The sequence below is a fragment of the Trichomonas vaginalis genome, chromosome I (genome assembly GCF_026262505.1).
Source record: "Trichomonas vaginalis G3 chromosome I, whole genome shotgun sequence".
NCBI classification, from domain to species: Eukaryota; Parabasalia; order Trichomonadida; family Trichomonadidae; genus Trichomonas; species Trichomonas vaginalis.
The window spans coordinates 21,281,425-21,297,634 of NC_067203.1; the positions used below are offsets into that span (position 1 = coordinate 21,281,425).

A 16,210-nucleotide genomic window follows, 5' to 3' on the forward strand; every position below is an offset into this window, starting at 1 on the left:
TGTTACTTCAAACCTTATATTTGTAAAAAATACAATACTCAAAGCGATATTTAAACAAAAAACATGACAATTTGGAAGTTTTGCTATGCCAAGACATTAGTTATGTTCGAGGTCAATGTTCATATTCTTTAAACTTAAATGAAATCATTGAATTTCGAGTGATTTCCTCTATACGTCAGCGTAAAATCCTGTATAATCAAATTATAAACTATTAATTCTAATCAATTATATGAATACATTATATTATCAATCTCATAGCCACATTATTTAATAATTTTGAATCCAATATCTTGAAATAACCTAAGAAAGCTAATAATTTTAAAGAAATACAAATCTACATCTAAAAATAAATGTATGATAACTTCCAAAAAAATTTCAAAAATCCAATTGCCTTACAATGTTTATAGAAATTTTCATCATTTTTTGATTTTCAAAAAAAATTTGGAATTATAAAAACATTATTTCAACAAAACAATACTGCAATTCTTAATATTTTTACATGGTATACAATGTTATTACCAAATATTTTAGAATTACCTCATATTTACCTATCACAGATTCAAAATTGACATTTAATTCTATTAATTCCTATATCATTCTTTTTAGTAAGTCGACATATTTATGTTTTTCTATATAAGAATTGATTATTTTCATGATGAACCAGATTTCGTATTCGAAATCTTCCATTTTTGTTGAAGATAAGAAGTTTTTCTGTATCAAATTAAGCATTTATTGTATAAAATAATACTTTAATGTTGTTATTTCAATCAATCAGTTTTTTTTTCTTATTGCGCAAAAAAAAATAAAAATAAATATATATATCTTACAACTGAACCTGGTTCAACATATTTGTTTCTACCTCATAAGCCTTGAGGGAGAGCATCTCAGACCATTCGACCCAAGTCTTCTTCATTTCTCCTGCGAAGATGTGAGGATGGTTCTTGAACTCGACGTCGATGTCTTCGAATACATCTTCCATGTCCATTCCCTTGAACATCTCGTATGCCTCCTCTGTACCCATTGTCTTCTTGTTTGCCTTGGACATCATCTTCTTTGCTTCACCGAGGAATGCAACGATGGCCTCCAAAGAAGAGTTGAACTCGAGATCGTCATCTGATTCGAGTTTGCGGAAAATTGGAGCTTTCTGGACGAAAAGTACTCTGATGTTGACACCGTTCATCATATTCCTTACGAAACCTTCCATGAAGATCTCGCAAAGACGGCGATTGCGCTCGCTCTTGTCTTTGAGTGTAGCTTCGGCGATTGTTTCGAAGAGAGTCAAGAGTTTGAATGTTGCGAAGAGAGAAATCTCCTTGATATGCTCCGAAATCAAATGGTAGAGGCAGACAATCGATGGAAGGAGAGATTCGTTCTTTGAGAGGTTGAGAACAATCTCAATGAGTAAGTCGACGAATGTTGATGAATGTGGCTTGAAGTTGACGAGTAATCGCTGCTTCTGTGGCTGCATTAAGTTCTCAACTGCTAATTTGTCGTTGAGAAGGAGCATGAGAGTGGAAACAAGGATGGAGTGGACGTAGCAGACTCCGACCTTCTCGAATGAGAACTGCATCGTGTAGATAAGGTCGAAAATGAATCTGTTCGAAAGATCCTTCTTAGCGAGGGTCTGAACGAAGGTTGGATTGTTCAAGGCCATCATGTACAAGAAGGAAAGTGAAGCAGATGAGAATGCAGAGGTTGGATCGAAAATCAACTCGTTTTGGATCGGATTTCCTGTAAATGCCTGGATGGCGACCTCTGGATCGATCTTGGCAAAGCCGCGGGCGAAGAGTGGATCCTTTGTAGCGAAGTCTGCGACTAATGCGAAACAATTCTTGATCATCTCAGCGCTGTAAACGGTAATGGAGCCGGAATTGAACTCGCTGACGAAGTTGGCTGCGATGCGGCAGAGGCTGTTGATGAAGAGATCACCTCTGAATGGAGGAACGCTGATTGTGTATCTTGGGAGTGGTTTGATGGGATGTGCGACAGCAGCAATATTTGTAAGGGCAAGGACAGTATGGACGAAGTCATAGCGGGTGAGAGCGGCGTTCTCATTTGTAGATGATATATCTGACCAGAATCCAGTATCCTTTTCTGTAACAGTGATGTTGCTCTTGAACATGCACTTGAATACAGATGATGTAAAGCGAGATAAGAGAGACATTGAGCTGCGATCGACTTTTGTTGTTGATTCGTCTTGTTCGACGATCTTTCCTTTCTTGGATGGCTTCTTTGCCTTTGGCTTTTCTTCCTCTTCTTCCTCTTCGTCTTCATCTGAATCTACAACTTTAGTTTTCTTTCCTTTCTTCTTTGGAGCTTCAGCTTTAGCAGCAGCCTTCTTTCCCTTCTTCTTTGGCTTCTCTTCTGGTTCCTCTTCCTCCTCTTCTTCTTCCTCTGGTTCTGGTTCAGGGATCTTGGATTTCTTACCTTTCTTCTTTGGCTTCTCTTCTTCTACAGGAGCAGCAGCTGACTTCTTTCCTTTCTTCTTTGGCTTCTCTTCTTCTGGCTCTGGTTCTGCTGCCTTAGATTTCTTTCCTTTCTTCTTTGGAGCTTCTTCTTCTACTTTGGCCGCTTTCTTTCCCTTCTTCTTTGGCTTCTCTTCTGGTTCCTCTTCTTCCTCCTCTTCCTCTTCTGGTTCTGGCTCAGGAACTTTGGCCTTCTTGCCTTTCTTCTTTGGCTTTTCTTCTTCTGCTGGAGCGGCAGCGGATTTCTTTCCTTTCTTCTTCGGTTTCTCTTCTTCTGGCTCTGGTTCTTCTACTTTGGCTCCTTTCTTGCCTTTCTTCTTTGGCTTCTCTTCTTCTGGCTCTGGATCGGCTTTGGCACCTTTCTTTCCTTTCTTCTTTGGCTTTTCTTCTTCTACAGGTTCTTCTGCCTTGGCTCCTTTCTTTCCTTTCTTCTTTGGCTTCTCTTCTTCTGGTTCTGGCTCGGCAGCTTTAAATTTCTTTCCTTTCTTCTTTGGCTTCTCTTCTTCTGGTTCTGGCTCGGCAGCTTTAAATTTCTTTCCTTTCTTCTTTGGCTTCTCTTCTGGCTCTTCTTCTTCCTCCTCTTCCTCTTCTGGCTCTGGTTGCTTGGCTGCCTTCTTGCCTTTCTTCTTTGGTTTCTCTTCTGGCTCTGGCTGTTTGGCTCCTTTCTTTCCTTTCTTCTTCGGAGCTTCTTCTTCGACCTTGGCGCCCTTCTTTCCCTTCTTCTTTGGCTTCTCCTCTGGCTCTTCTTCCTCTTCCTCTTCTTCATCTTCGTCGCTTTCGACCTTCTTGGCTGCCTTCTTGCCTTTCTTTGGTTCAGCAGCTTTTTCTTCCTTCTTGGCCTTCTTTGGCTTCTCGTCGGCGTAGATGACTTCGGATCCTGGAACTACAACAAGCTCTTCGAATTGCTTAATGAGCTTCGGGTTGTGAGCAAGTACTGTAGAGGCGGTAACGAAAAGTTGTAAAACAAGTGAAAATTTGTTATGTTCGTCAGCAGTTAAATCAGATTTCGATTCCTCAAGCTTTTCAACATAATCGACGCATTGCCTGAGTAATCCTATAATATTGTCCGGTTGGGCGGTCGCTATAGAGTTCAGGATTTTAGGATCTACCGGCGGAGCTTCAATTCTATGTGGAGCAGCGCTAATAATCCTGTCCAAGAATTGTTCGTTCTTGTAATTTGATGATATTAATGTCTCTAGGGCTTTGACGTATTCATTCGATACGGAAGACGACGAACCTCCCATTGGTAAGTGTCAAAACAGCAATAACCGTCTTGAAGGTGAAATGCGAAAAAATCATTGTCAGTCGGAATATTTAATATTTCATCAGTATAGCTAAATATGTTTTTGTATGGAAACCAATGTTATTATTTCTTAGGCTTTAATATGCTATATGACTTGAGTTTCTATGAGATGAATTACTTATCTGATGGGAGACATTTTTGTGAATAGAATCTTATAACTAAACCATTTGATTTCCAATTTCTATTATCTGAAATCAAGATAGTAGAAATAAATTCATGAGATTGGATCACATACTTCATTGATTTACTTCAGTTCATACTGGTCATTATGTTAATTATGAAGCTGGATACAAATTTATTGTAATAGACATTCATTTTCAAATGTCTATGGATATTTATCGTATTAAATTTATATTGAAGATATATTTTCATAACTTAAACACCTCCATTATCAAATGTGCTATTAATAATTTTTCCAACAAGCAAAAATCCGAATTTCTCTATCAGACATTTACGATCAAATCCATCTTGGAAAGATATCATCCATTCATTTGGTCAATTTCAATTATGGAAAAAGATCAGAAATGTGCTTTTCAGTCATCTTTGGATATAATTTTCAGGAATGTAGAAAACATACTTTCTTTATTTAGAGTTGAGGCTATATATTAATTCTGAAAATCTATTCAATATGAGAACTCAAGAAACCAAGTTTTCTAGAATAACAAGTAAAAAGTAAAAACGTAATAGAATTGATAGAAAAAAGAATCAAACAAAACAATTTAGTTGCATTTTCCAAAAATCACATCAAGGTCAGTATAAGGTGGAGGAAGTGGCGCCTCGTTTGGTCCATCTAGCCTTTCATAAGAAGTGATGAGCTTTATCTTGTCGGCGTCGTTCACTGTAGGTGTGTCTGGGTTGTAATGAGGGTAGAACCTCATGAATTCGAATCTCTTGAAGAAAAGGTCATCTGCCATCAATTTGCAGATATATGGATTATAGTGGGCAGAAGCCTTCTCCTCTTTCTTCTTACGAGAATCATCTGTCAACATTAATGACAAAATTTTTAAACCGTTGGAAGCTTGACGACAAAAATTTTGGATCTCAGATTATGAATTAGTTATGTGAAAGAATAGAACAAAATTTGAACAATTTTCGAAAGCACGTTGAAAATTTTATGGAAAATTTTTAATAAAATATGGCATAAAGGATGAATAAATAAAAGTAGAAAATTTGGTATCATTGTTTCAAAAATTTTCTTCAATTGAAATTTGAAATGAAGTTTTTGTATGCGGAATTTTTTGATAGAACAATTTATTCGATCGAATAGTACCAATAATGCATACAATACTTTTAGTGGTTGTTTTCCAGTTTTCAGTGATTGCATTCATTTTTGATAGGATTTATTGACAATCAAACAATGATCGTTCTGATGTTTTTATATGGAAAAGATACTTTTTACTTATTGATGAAATAATCATTTTCAGGGATTATACAAACCTTTCTGCTTTTGAATAAAATATTTTATATTTTGAGACTATCAATAATTTTCTCCTTCATTTTATATGCTTATTCATTTATTCAAGTGCAATTTTTTTGATTTAATTCCTTTTTCAATCAAAAAATGAATTTTGCATACATTGTCTATGATATTCAATATTAGGTATATAAAATGTTAAGACGATAAAAGTGACAATTTTTGAATTAAATCGGATAATTCTATGTAATTGAATGCAAATAATGAGAAATTCAAACTAAAATCAACATCTTCAATATAAATCACATATGATCTTAGATTGTGAGCGTGTTGTGTCTCATGATCTCATAATTAAACAAAGAAAAATTATCAAATGACTCTTTAATAAGAATTTTACTTTATCAAAGGGCCTTCTCAGGGTATTAATATTTTTCTAGATGATGTTTATAAAGATTTGACAGTTATTAAGTATGATTTATTTTGTTATACTTGGAACACGCCTTATATAGGTGTTAAATCGATTTGGTTGAACACAACATATCTAGATACTTCGTACTAATACCAATTTTATTGATAAGTTAATATATAAAATTCAAAATTAGTATAATTGCAATATAAAGAACAGTTTTTTCTCTGAGAGCATGTATGCATTTCATAGACATTGAAAAGGAAAATTGAAAATCATGTAATACAAGCTTCCAGATCTTGATGGTTTTTAGTTTTAAATTTTTCTAAATTCCAAAAAAAAATGTGCAACGTTTTTTCGATGGATATCTATTTAAATTTCGGATTTAATTCAATTTTTCTTAATGGCTAATATATAATATTCAAAATACAAAAATTCGTGAAATCGAATTATTCCTAAGTATTTGAAATTCCAGTGATTTATGAACAATAAATTCACTTAATCCTTATTATACCACACATATATGCACACATTTTGTCTCCAATAAGAGTGGAATTTCTGCCAAAAAATTGTATTGAATTTTTTTTTGAATGCTATGAATATTGAGATTTTACCATCATTCTGCAAGATGATGGTTCCACTTTGGGAGATGGAAAGATTCAATACATCAGAGAAGATGCAGTTGATGATTTGTAATAAGAAGAAACAAGTAAAAGTTGTTGTAGTAACGAAAAATTCTAATGTTTCTATTCTTGATCAGTTATTTATGAAAGAATTAATAACACCACAATATGTTCACAACAATGTTATCTTATCTAAGAACGTCAAATTCGATGCATACAATGTTAAGAGCGAAGATTGTATTTTTGTTTTTGATGACAAAGAACGAAACACACTTGATTATGACGAGATCGAGACAATCATCAGTCTTACAAAGGACAGACACAACGAATCAGACATTTCTGTTCGTGCACGTGCAGCAGCAGACAACAGCTTCAGGAGAGAGATTCAACGTCTCAACGACATCAAGTTCAACAAGAGACAACTCAAAAGGAACTTCAACTATAAACTTAACATTGAAGAAGACAAAACAACAAACACACATCAAAACAAAACACAAACAATCATTCCTTCTTCAAATTTTATATCAAACACCCCTTTACCAAAGTTCTGGTAAACAATTTTTTTAAATAAAGAATGTTTTTTGTGTATCAAAGATTTTTTTTGATTTGTGGATTGATAAAAATTCAATTCAAAATAATCGTTCCTAAATTTTATGTGCTTTCATTTGTGATGTCTACAATAGATTCAGAGACTTTTTTAGAATGTTTTCTTCAATCCACGAATCAAAATACAAATGGAGAGGCAATTCATGTTCTTGAAATGTTAAAAGAAAACAATCCTGAATTATATTTTTCACAATTGCTCACAATAATTAATAATTCAGATATAAACAACACAACAAAAGGACTGGCAATCAAAATGTTATCAGTTCCTATTAATAAACAGCTTTTTTCGCAAGATGATATTATTATTCAATTTATATCATTAATTTATTCTTATTTAGAATTAAAAAACGAATTTTATGAGCCCATCAAAGAAGTTTATAAGAGTGCTTTAAGAAAAACAAAATGTGAAAAATTAATTTTATTTTTTTACCAACAAATTCATCAAGAAACAAGCGATAATCTTATTGTAGATATACTTAAAATGAATGTAGATGTTATTGATGATGAATTCGACTGCATATTCCTTCGAGAAAAATTAATTTTAGATATATTAATCGATTTACTTAAAAATAAAGACAACAAAGATATAAAAAGCCTTTGTTTACGACTTATTGGATGCCATGAGATCAATCCAATCAACGAAGAAAAAATTTCATTTATTTTAGATATTTTTTATTCATTTTCCGGAGAGTTTCCAGTAGAAGTATCAAAAATCGTCGAGAGACACAATTTCTGCAGTTGTATTCCTTACATTATTGAAAATGATGCTGATTTTGTTGAGAAATTTTTAAATTTATTTTTTTCAGATTTTAAATTCATTGTGTATTCCGAGATATTGCACTCTATACCAGGGATCTATGATCACATTGACATAGAACAGCTGTTTAACTTAGCTTTTCTTTATGATATCAACACAAAAATGGAAAAAGAACAAAATCTCTCAAAATTTCAGAGGTTTTTCAATAACTTAACAAAAAGAATAAATTATTTGACACAAAATGAGCCTTACTATACTTATGAAACAATAATTCCAATTTGTTTAAAAATTATTTCGGAAAATTTACAAAATAATGATGAAAGATATATTTACCAAAGTTTATGTGCATTAAATGACCTATTAGATACTGAAACTAAAGAAATCATTTGCGAAACTATTGATTTGCAAAATATTCTTATTAATATGGAAAATAATAAACAGTATTCGGTAATATATATTAAATTGTATACTACTTGCCTATGTTTAGAGATTATAGAGTTTAATGATGACTTTTTCAAACAGATTTTGGAATATTTTCTTAATGAAAATGATAATTTAAGAGAAATTGCAGAAATAGCATTGGAAAATATTATTAAACTTACAAATAACAAAAAGGTAATTCGGTCTTTAGTAGAATTCTTTTTGGAAACATTGAAATCAAATATTGAAAATGAAATAATTTCATTTTCGTGTTTAAATCTATTACAACAATTCTCTTTTGATCAGGAACTCTCTGATGAATTTGCTGATGACATGCTTCAGCTGTTTTCTCTGATCTCCCAGAGTTATTTGGTGTATTTTTCACATTTTTCCAGTGTATTTGGAAAATTTATAGAAAAAGTGACAGAAAACTCATTAAAAATTATTACCAACAATATTATGAATATTCTTACACAAAGTTATGATGATTATGAAGATGATACAATATACTTATTAGAAAAACTGATCCAAAGAATCGGAAATGAAAATAATGAAATAATTAATGTTTCTATCAACATTGTATTAGAAAAACTAGAAAGTATCGGCGAGGATGAGCTAAAGCTAGGCTCAATCATTGATTTAACTTTTGATATTTTGAAATATATATGCAATGACAAAGATTTGCTTGAAAAAATTCTTTTTATTATGTGCAACCTTTATTCTAAGTTCAACAATGAAAAGAAACTGATGAAAATTATTACTCATTTGTTTGATTTAATTCCTGATTCATTTGAAAACGATTTTGTGATGTCAAATTTAACTCAAATTTGTTATCAAAGTTACTTTTTTGACGATAACATTCAAAATTACGAAATTTCTTATTTGGTTCTTAAATGTAAAGTCGAAAAATTTCACAGGGCTAAGATGGTTGAAGAAGGTCGAGATTTGGCCAAATATTTGAATCAAAATTACTTAGAATTGAATAGTTTATATCAAAGATCTGTAAATATAATTATTTCTGAAAAAGATGAAGGAAAAAAGAATGAAATAATCAGATCATTGTTTGATATACCATTCGAAGATGAAATAGAAAGAAAATACATAATTTACCAACATGCATATGATAGTTTAGCCAACATTTTACCAGACTTAATTGATGAATTCAAAAAAAGATTCAGTACAATTACGTAGAATTAAACATGTTTCTATATGTAATTTGTGTTTTTGTTTCAATAAAATATTGATAAAATAGGAAAATGTGATATTTGTAAAGTATTCAATTTTGATGCACATATTGAAAACTTTACAAAGAAAATGGATTTATGGGTTCTTTAACATAAAAATTCCATTTTAATTTGACACAAGGGCAGTTTTATTGCAAGATATTGCATTGATTATCTTGTTATACATAGTTTTTAGAGCATTTTAAAAATCAATATTATATCTTATGTTATGTAGTATCAAAAATAATATTGAATCTCTCTCATTGCATAAACATCATTGAATAACTATTAGATCTAATATCAAATCAAATATATATATAAATAGCAATTTTTTAATAGATCTTTTTGTTAATTGTGCTTTAATCTTGGTATCAAATTAAAAAACGTATCATTTCTTTTTAAAGAATCAATTTACAAAAATTTTCATGAAAATAATTTTGATTCCAATGTAAATTCTTTCACTATATACCTATGCCAATGCAGGAACATATTGCAATGTGTAATTTCCAATTAGATTCTTCCAATGAGATGACACGAGGTATTAAAGCGCAGAATAATATTGAGAGATCTTTCAAATTTGAGTGGGCAAAGGGAATCGTATAAACAATTCTGAATTTCAATCTCAATTACTATATATCCCAGTCAATGCATGCACATAATGCAATAAGTATTTTCTAATTAGATGATACAAGCTATTAAAGCACACAATAAAATTGAGATATCTCTCAAAATTGAGGGATAAAATGGAACCTTAAAAAATCCAAAAAAATTCATTTAAATAAACCGACAGTTTATAATAAAAATTTATAATAAATGAGATGTTAAGCTATCAGGATTCGATTCGAATATGTTTTCCAAGTTAGAAGTCAAAACTGCATCTCCAATTTCATTATCTTCATGGAAAATAAATATTCTGTAGAATAACAAGACAAAACATATTAAAGCTGATATACTCTTAGTAATTAACGTGAAAATAAACTGATTTCCGCTCAATCTGAACACATAATAACTTCCATAACAAGTAACTCGAATTAAAGACAAAGAAGACAACAAATTAATATCAATACGAGGTATCATTGACCATCCAGCTACATCTAAGCTGATTCTGAACGATACAACAAATAAAATATAACAAATTAAATTAAATTTTTGATCAAAATGCATTCCAGTGAGAACTGCTGATGCAATCTGTGAGACACAACATAAGAGACACGAAATAATCCATAATACCTTGAATTCGAAGTAATAAACTAATAGAAAAGTGACGAAAAACATTAAAATATAAAAAACATTTGTTAAAACTAAATAAAGTGGTTTTCTATATAACTGGTATTCATTAGTAGATAAGAATTCGTCGAAATATCCACCAAAGAAAGGTAAAAAGGCTAAAAATATGCAATGAACGTAAGATTTAACTCTTGATGCTTTTCTTTCGCTAATTCTTGCCTTTTTGAGCTGCTCTAAGTATTGCGTATCAAAATCTGGTATGAAATGAACAAGAACAAGATGGAGAGTTGAAATGAAACCAAAGATTAAACAAAGAAATCTCCAATTTATGAAATTTCCTAATAAAATACAGACAATCGAGCCCAAACTTATACCTATAGGATGTAAAATACCGAATGCATCGATCTGTTCTCTTGTAGCGAGGCTTAATAAGTAAATTGGATTTAAAATGTTGAAAAGTGATATGGAAACACCCAAAAGTATGGCCGAAATCATCAATAATAAGACTACATATTTCGTAGAATATGTCATTATGAACCATGAAATGGCAGATAAAATGGAAGATAACGAAATAAACTGTTTAAAATTGAGTCTTGCATAAATAAAGTGTAGAAATACTGTTGCAAAGAACGATGTAACTGTAACAATGATAGGAAATGCGTTTCCATATGGCGACTGATGATATATTTCAAATTCTATGGTAAATCCTGCCTTTTGCCAGAATAAGAAAGCTTCCCCAGCAGTCATAGATCCTATCATTAAGACAGTTGCTGATAGAAAATGATTGCCAAAGAGATTTCGCAACAATAAAAGCATTTTTTTTTTCGAAAGAGTTAAAAAATTGACATTTTCTAATGGCAAATGACGATCTAAATAAAAGATTTTAATTACATTATTCACTTATTATTTTGAATTATTTTATTGATGTAATTTCAAAAAATATTCCGCGTAATAGTTTAAATTCATTCAAAATTTCAGAAGAGCACGCACATATTAATAATCAGATTTCTGAAAAAATCGAATAATTTTCTATTAAATTGATAATTTGATAATCGAAATAGCATTACATATGAACAAAAAAACTCAAATTGTTTATTATCCAAAAATTCAGAGTTAATGAATTCTCAATTAATTCATTATATTCATGCTAATGATGAAAAACATAACATATTCAATACATTTACAACGTCAGAAACAAAATTTTCATTAGATAAGACACTTCTGAATCTTTTTGATAAATTTAATAATTAATCCGAATTCTTCACAAAATTCATTCAATTTTATATATCATACGGAAAATATATTGTGATAATCTATTCAAAATAGAATAAAACACATACAGTTCACTTATACCAATGTCGAAGAGCGCACAACATGCTAATCAAAGCGCACATATGGCCCATACTAGTGCTCAACACGCCAATCAAAGTGCTCACAGAGCAAATCTTGGAGGACAAATGAGGAGCAGCAACCCTCCATCTCACAATATGCAAGCTCAGCGTGCAAATCAGAATGTTCACCATTCTAACCTTGGCATGCAAATGCACAATCAACAAATGGCAAGACATGATCTCAATACGAAGAATTAATCATAAGAATTCATCATAATTCTAAAGTTTTTTTTTCATTGAGATTTTAACTTTTTTTCATATTATTGATTACTTCTTCCAAGCAATTTGCATGATGAGATTCACATAACCATCGATTATATATAGGAAAGTCTATTGATGAAGCAAAAATAGTTCAATGCTGCAGTGAAATGCTCCTGAATTCAAAACAAATCAAATTCCAGTTCATATATTCATCTAACATTAGAAAAACAGAATATCATAGTATATCATGCCAACATCCAAGTCCAAAAATATGTATTTATCTATTTAAGATCAATGTACCATGTCAAGATCAATAATGCGCTTATATTCAAATTTCAAACAATCATTTGAAAACATTATTACTAAATATCGAGGAAAATCGCTTTAAATGCAATGAATCCAAAAAAACAAAGTATCATGAATATCAAATTTCAATTTTGGACATTGTATTATAAATTATTGATGATAGCTACATGTTTGAACATTTTAAACACGAAGATATTATAATATTGTAAAAAATGAAGAAGATTAGAAAATGATTATCAATTTTGGATCAAACTCTTGTCCAGGATCATTCATACTTCTTTTAGGTTCATATTGAAATAAATTGATAAACACTAATCGACTTTTGACAGGGGTTCCAAAATGGTTCCTTTTGTTTTACATGTATAGAAGTAACAATCGAAACATGATAACTAGACATTTTGTACATAATGCTTTTGGTAGTAGTTATGAAATTTAAAGGTATTGATCAAATTTGTAAATCGGAGGAAATATTAAGTGAAATCCGAGAAGAATATAGTTTTCTTTTCACACATATTGATGAACATTTAAAAACATCAAACAATTAATGTCATTCTATCCATATTAGTTACAATCAGCTCTGAAATTTACGATCAGCCAAAATCAGGCTATTTTTTGATATGACATACACATGATCTTAAATAAGTATTATGAAAAATGCAATATTTCAATAATAAGATAATAAGATCAAGTTCAAATTTCAAATCCTAGCAAAATAAGTATCTAATAGAAACCAGAATATCTAAAATTGCCAATGAACAAGTTATCATCATATCCAAATGATAAATTTACTGGAAAATGAAGTTTTGACCTTTCTTGAGTTATTTTTTAAACTGAAATGCATTCGTTGATTTGCATCATTGTTCAAACTTCTACGAAGCGAATTGGGCTCTTTTGATTCAATGATATGAAAACAGAACATCACCAATTAAGATTTGAAATGAACCTGAATTCAATATGTATCTTATCAACCAAATTTGATTTAATATATAAACCATTCAAAATTGAGAGATTGATTGTTCAAAAATTGTCAAAAACAATCCCGGTGAAATTTTTATATAAGACGTGAACTTGAAAAAAGTTGACCAATGCATATCACTTAATGTGATCAATTTAGATCCTAATGAATTCCCTACATTAATTTTTTAAAATGGTCAATTTCGTTTCATTTTTTTTCTGTTTTGGAAAAAATAGATGGAACAAAAGAAGCTATTCATGATAACAAAATATAACGACTTATATATTATATGATAATTATGTTTCAATTATCATTGATTTTCATTACAATCTTGCCTGAAAGTTCATTCGAAACATGTCCAAAAAAGAAAATAATAATCAATATAATACAATTACATATGTTAACGTGATATTGCATCGATAATCTTAATATTTCTCCAAGATCATATTAACATTCTATTTTTTTTCAATTTTTTAGCATTTTGTACAGTAGAACTTGAGTGATTTAATAGCAATATTTCTATTTATATAGCTGAAATATGAAATTTATATATGTAAGACGGGATTGGAATATATCATAAATTCTCAACTTTTGAGCCAATCATGTTTCTTCTCTCCGACTGCATTATACTGTATACTCCTTTGCTTTCGATGATGCAATTATTTGAACTCATATTTTTTGGATTGATTTTGTGATGAAATTTTTTTTGTTAAAAATTGCCTATATAGAGATGTATACCTGAAAACATAAACTCTTGAATGAGTTTACAAAAATGCATTCCACCAATGTATTGTTCAAGAGAATAAGAAAGTTAAAGAGTTTTACCATTTACAACAATAGTGTACACTATTATCATAAAAATGTGATGTATTTTTAAGACATCTTCCACTTATTCAATTTTTTTTATTTGAAAAATATCAAATTCAAAAGAAAATTTTTGAATGGTATGACTAATTTTGAATGCAAAATCATAAAATCACAGTCAGATCTACTCACGATATAGTTTAAAAATATCAAGGATGACTTACTCAAAAAAATTAAAATTGAGAGCATTGAAAACACTTCATTATTTTCTGTTCCCATGGGAAAACCAGCGAACAAGAGTAATAAAGTGTATGGCATTAGACAAACCATAGCCAGAAAGAAGCTTCGAGAAGAAATCATGAATGATGAAGGTTTTTGGAAAAATTGTTTGCAGAAATTTACAAAAATGAAAGCCTACAAGATAAAAGGAATCTTAATTAGGTATTGTCAAAAGAATAGTATTAAATTGGATCCAGAATTTGCCAGGGGGCACAAGGAGTCATTATATTGGTTTTATAAATATGGCAAAATTGAGGAATTCGAACGTGTGAAGGAAATGGCAGAAATTGTATCAGGAGCTGAATGTAAATACATCAAATTTACCGGGGAGCTTAGTGATGACACTGATCCTGTTGATGGATTTATAATCAACAACAATGGCGTAATTCAGAAACTCTGTAAGGGCAGGTCGAAGAAACGTGATTTAAGTAAATATGATGAGGAAAAAAATCCTTCTGAATCAGGTGATTTGAAACCAAGCTCTGCTCAAATGAGTGACTGGTCTGACGAGAACCTCGTTCAACTCGATTTTTTGGGTGATAATTTTTATTATCAGTATGAAACACCAATTGAATATGATTTGAATATTCAATTAGAAACTTTCTGATTCTTATCATTATAATAAGAATTTCCCACCTGGGCATCGAAGATTATTTATTAATAAATAATCCAAAAAAATATATAAAATTTGATCATAAATAAAATCGTTTTAAATTACTTCTTCATTTAAATTATAACAATTATTTTTGGTTTTATATTTTTTTGGATCAAATCCATTTTAATAGAATTTATATACTATTCATCTATTAGTAAACACTACCGTATATTATTTTTTAAGCTATCTTATTTTTTGAACTTTTATTCAAATCTTTGGTCGCAAGAAGAATTGCATGATAAATAAAAACATTTAATCAAAGTTAATTTTATTTTTCATATTCAAATGGACTGAGTGTTAACATTTAACATTTTTTGCTAATTGTCGTCAAAAATTAGGCGTAAAGCAAAAATTAATATTTCATATGGTTTTATGATAGATAAGCATTATATTCCCACTCATTATATTCGTAAATTTTGAGGTTTATCCTTCGCTTTTAAGATCATTGAATTTGATTTTTATATAAAATAGTTATATATTAGAAAATAATATGAGTTTATGTGATATTATTTTCAGAAGATTTTGTGTTCTTCTTCAAAATTTTATTTTTTATTAAAAAGAATCTTTACAAAATATACATTTACTTTAATTAATATTTAAAAACGTGCTCTATCAAAAGTTCCAAAAATTCAATATTTTAGCTTTTCTGAGGTGTCACTTTTGATGAATTTCTGTTTACAACACTATTTTGCTAAGAATACCATTAGGTATTTAATCAATACTCTTCTTGTCAAAATATTTTTAACTTTTGAATACTCTATTTCACTTTCTCCATTAAACTCCGATCCTGAATAATATCAGCAACCATATCTATTGACCTCCTATTACTTAGTCAATATTAGATCAATAACAATAAGTAATTAAAGAAAAAACTTATTAATTGTTCGAAAATTTTCAAATTTATCAAACTGATTACTATAAATTGTTAAATATATACCAGATTACTAATTAACATAGTATGGAAAGACCAGATATTGAATCCGAATTTCAAAAAATCAACATTATTCCGGACTGAAAATATTAATATGCGTAGAGTTCAAGATATTATCTCGATTGGCGTTGAACAAAGATGTACAAATAAGTTATGGCTATAAAATTTAAAAAAACCAACGTATTTTCATAAAAAACTTTTTACCTCCACTTTTCATCATATAATGATGAAATTATTCCTTAAA

At 30.0% G+C, this 16,210-nt stretch overlaps 7 protein-coding genes across 7 annotated transcripts, besides 1 other annotated feature; 4 read left to right on the forward strand and 3 right to left on the reverse strand.

The window, feature by feature from the left end:
• Positions 1 to 180: 180 nt before the first annotated feature.
• Positions 181 to 3,709, reverse strand: TVAGG3_1024520 (HID1 family; the record flags this gene model as incomplete). The annotated part of the gene is made up of 1 exon (XM_001579051.2): positions 824 to 3,709. The coding sequence occupies one exon, from the start codon at positions 3,707 to 3,709 to the stop codon at positions 824 to 826; it is 2,886 nt and encodes a 961-aa protein (XP_001579101.1).
• A 686-nt stretch (positions 3,710 to 4,395) lies between these two features.
• Positions 4,396 to 4,819, reverse strand: TVAGG3_1024530 (uncharacterized protein; the record flags this gene model as incomplete). Its single annotated transcript, XM_001579052.2, has 1 exon — positions 4,488 to 4,757. One exon carries the CDS (start codon positions 4,755 to 4,757, stop codon positions 4,488 to 4,490), a length of 270 nt encoding a protein of 89 aa, XP_001579102.1.
• A 1,364-nt stretch (positions 4,820 to 6,183) lies between these two features.
• On the forward strand, positions 6,184 to 6,765 carry TVAGG3_1024540 (uncharacterized protein; the record flags this gene model as incomplete). Its single annotated transcript, XM_001579053.1, has 1 exon — positions 6,184 to 6,765. One exon carries the CDS (start codon positions 6,184 to 6,186, stop codon positions 6,763 to 6,765), a length of 582 nt encoding a protein of 193 aa, XP_001579103.1.
• Positions 6,766 to 8,325: 1,560 nt separating this feature from the next.
• Positions 8,326 to 9,251, forward strand: TVAGG3_1024550 (uncharacterized protein; the record flags this gene model as incomplete). The annotated part of the gene is made up of 1 exon (XM_001579054.1): positions 8,454 to 9,185. The coding sequence occupies one exon, from the start codon at positions 8,454 to 8,456 to the stop codon at positions 9,183 to 9,185; it is 732 nt and encodes a 243-aa protein (XP_001579104.1).
• Positions 9,252 to 9,986: 735 nt separating this feature from the next.
• Positions 9,987 to 11,269, reverse strand: TVAGG3_1024560 (Major Facilitator Superfamily (MFS) general substrate transporter family; the record flags this gene model as incomplete). The annotated part of the gene is made up of 1 exon (XM_001579055.1): positions 10,022 to 11,203. One exon carries the CDS (start codon positions 11,201 to 11,203, stop codon positions 10,022 to 10,024), a length of 1,182 nt encoding a protein of 393 aa, XP_001579105.1.
• Positions 11,270 to 11,799: 530 nt separating this feature from the next.
• TVAGG3_1024570 (uncharacterized protein) lies at positions 11,800 to 12,033 on the forward strand (the record flags this gene model as incomplete). Its single annotated transcript, XM_051254941.1, has 1 exon — positions 11,800 to 12,033. The coding sequence occupies one exon, from the start codon at positions 11,800 to 11,802 to the stop codon at positions 12,031 to 12,033; it is 234 nt and encodes a 77-aa protein (XP_051080515.1).
• A 2,345-nt stretch (positions 12,034 to 14,378) lies between these two features.
• TVAGG3_1024580 (uncharacterized protein) lies at positions 14,379 to 15,157 on the forward strand (the record flags this gene model as incomplete). Its single annotated transcript, XM_001579056.2, has 1 exon — positions 14,379 to 14,987. One exon carries the CDS (start codon positions 14,379 to 14,381, stop codon positions 14,985 to 14,987), a length of 609 nt encoding a protein of 202 aa, XP_001579106.2.
• Positions 15,158 to 15,680: 523 nt separating this feature from the next.
• Positions 15,681 to 15,718: a mobile genetic element.
• The last annotated feature ends 492 nt before the right edge of the window (positions 15,719 to 16,210 follow it).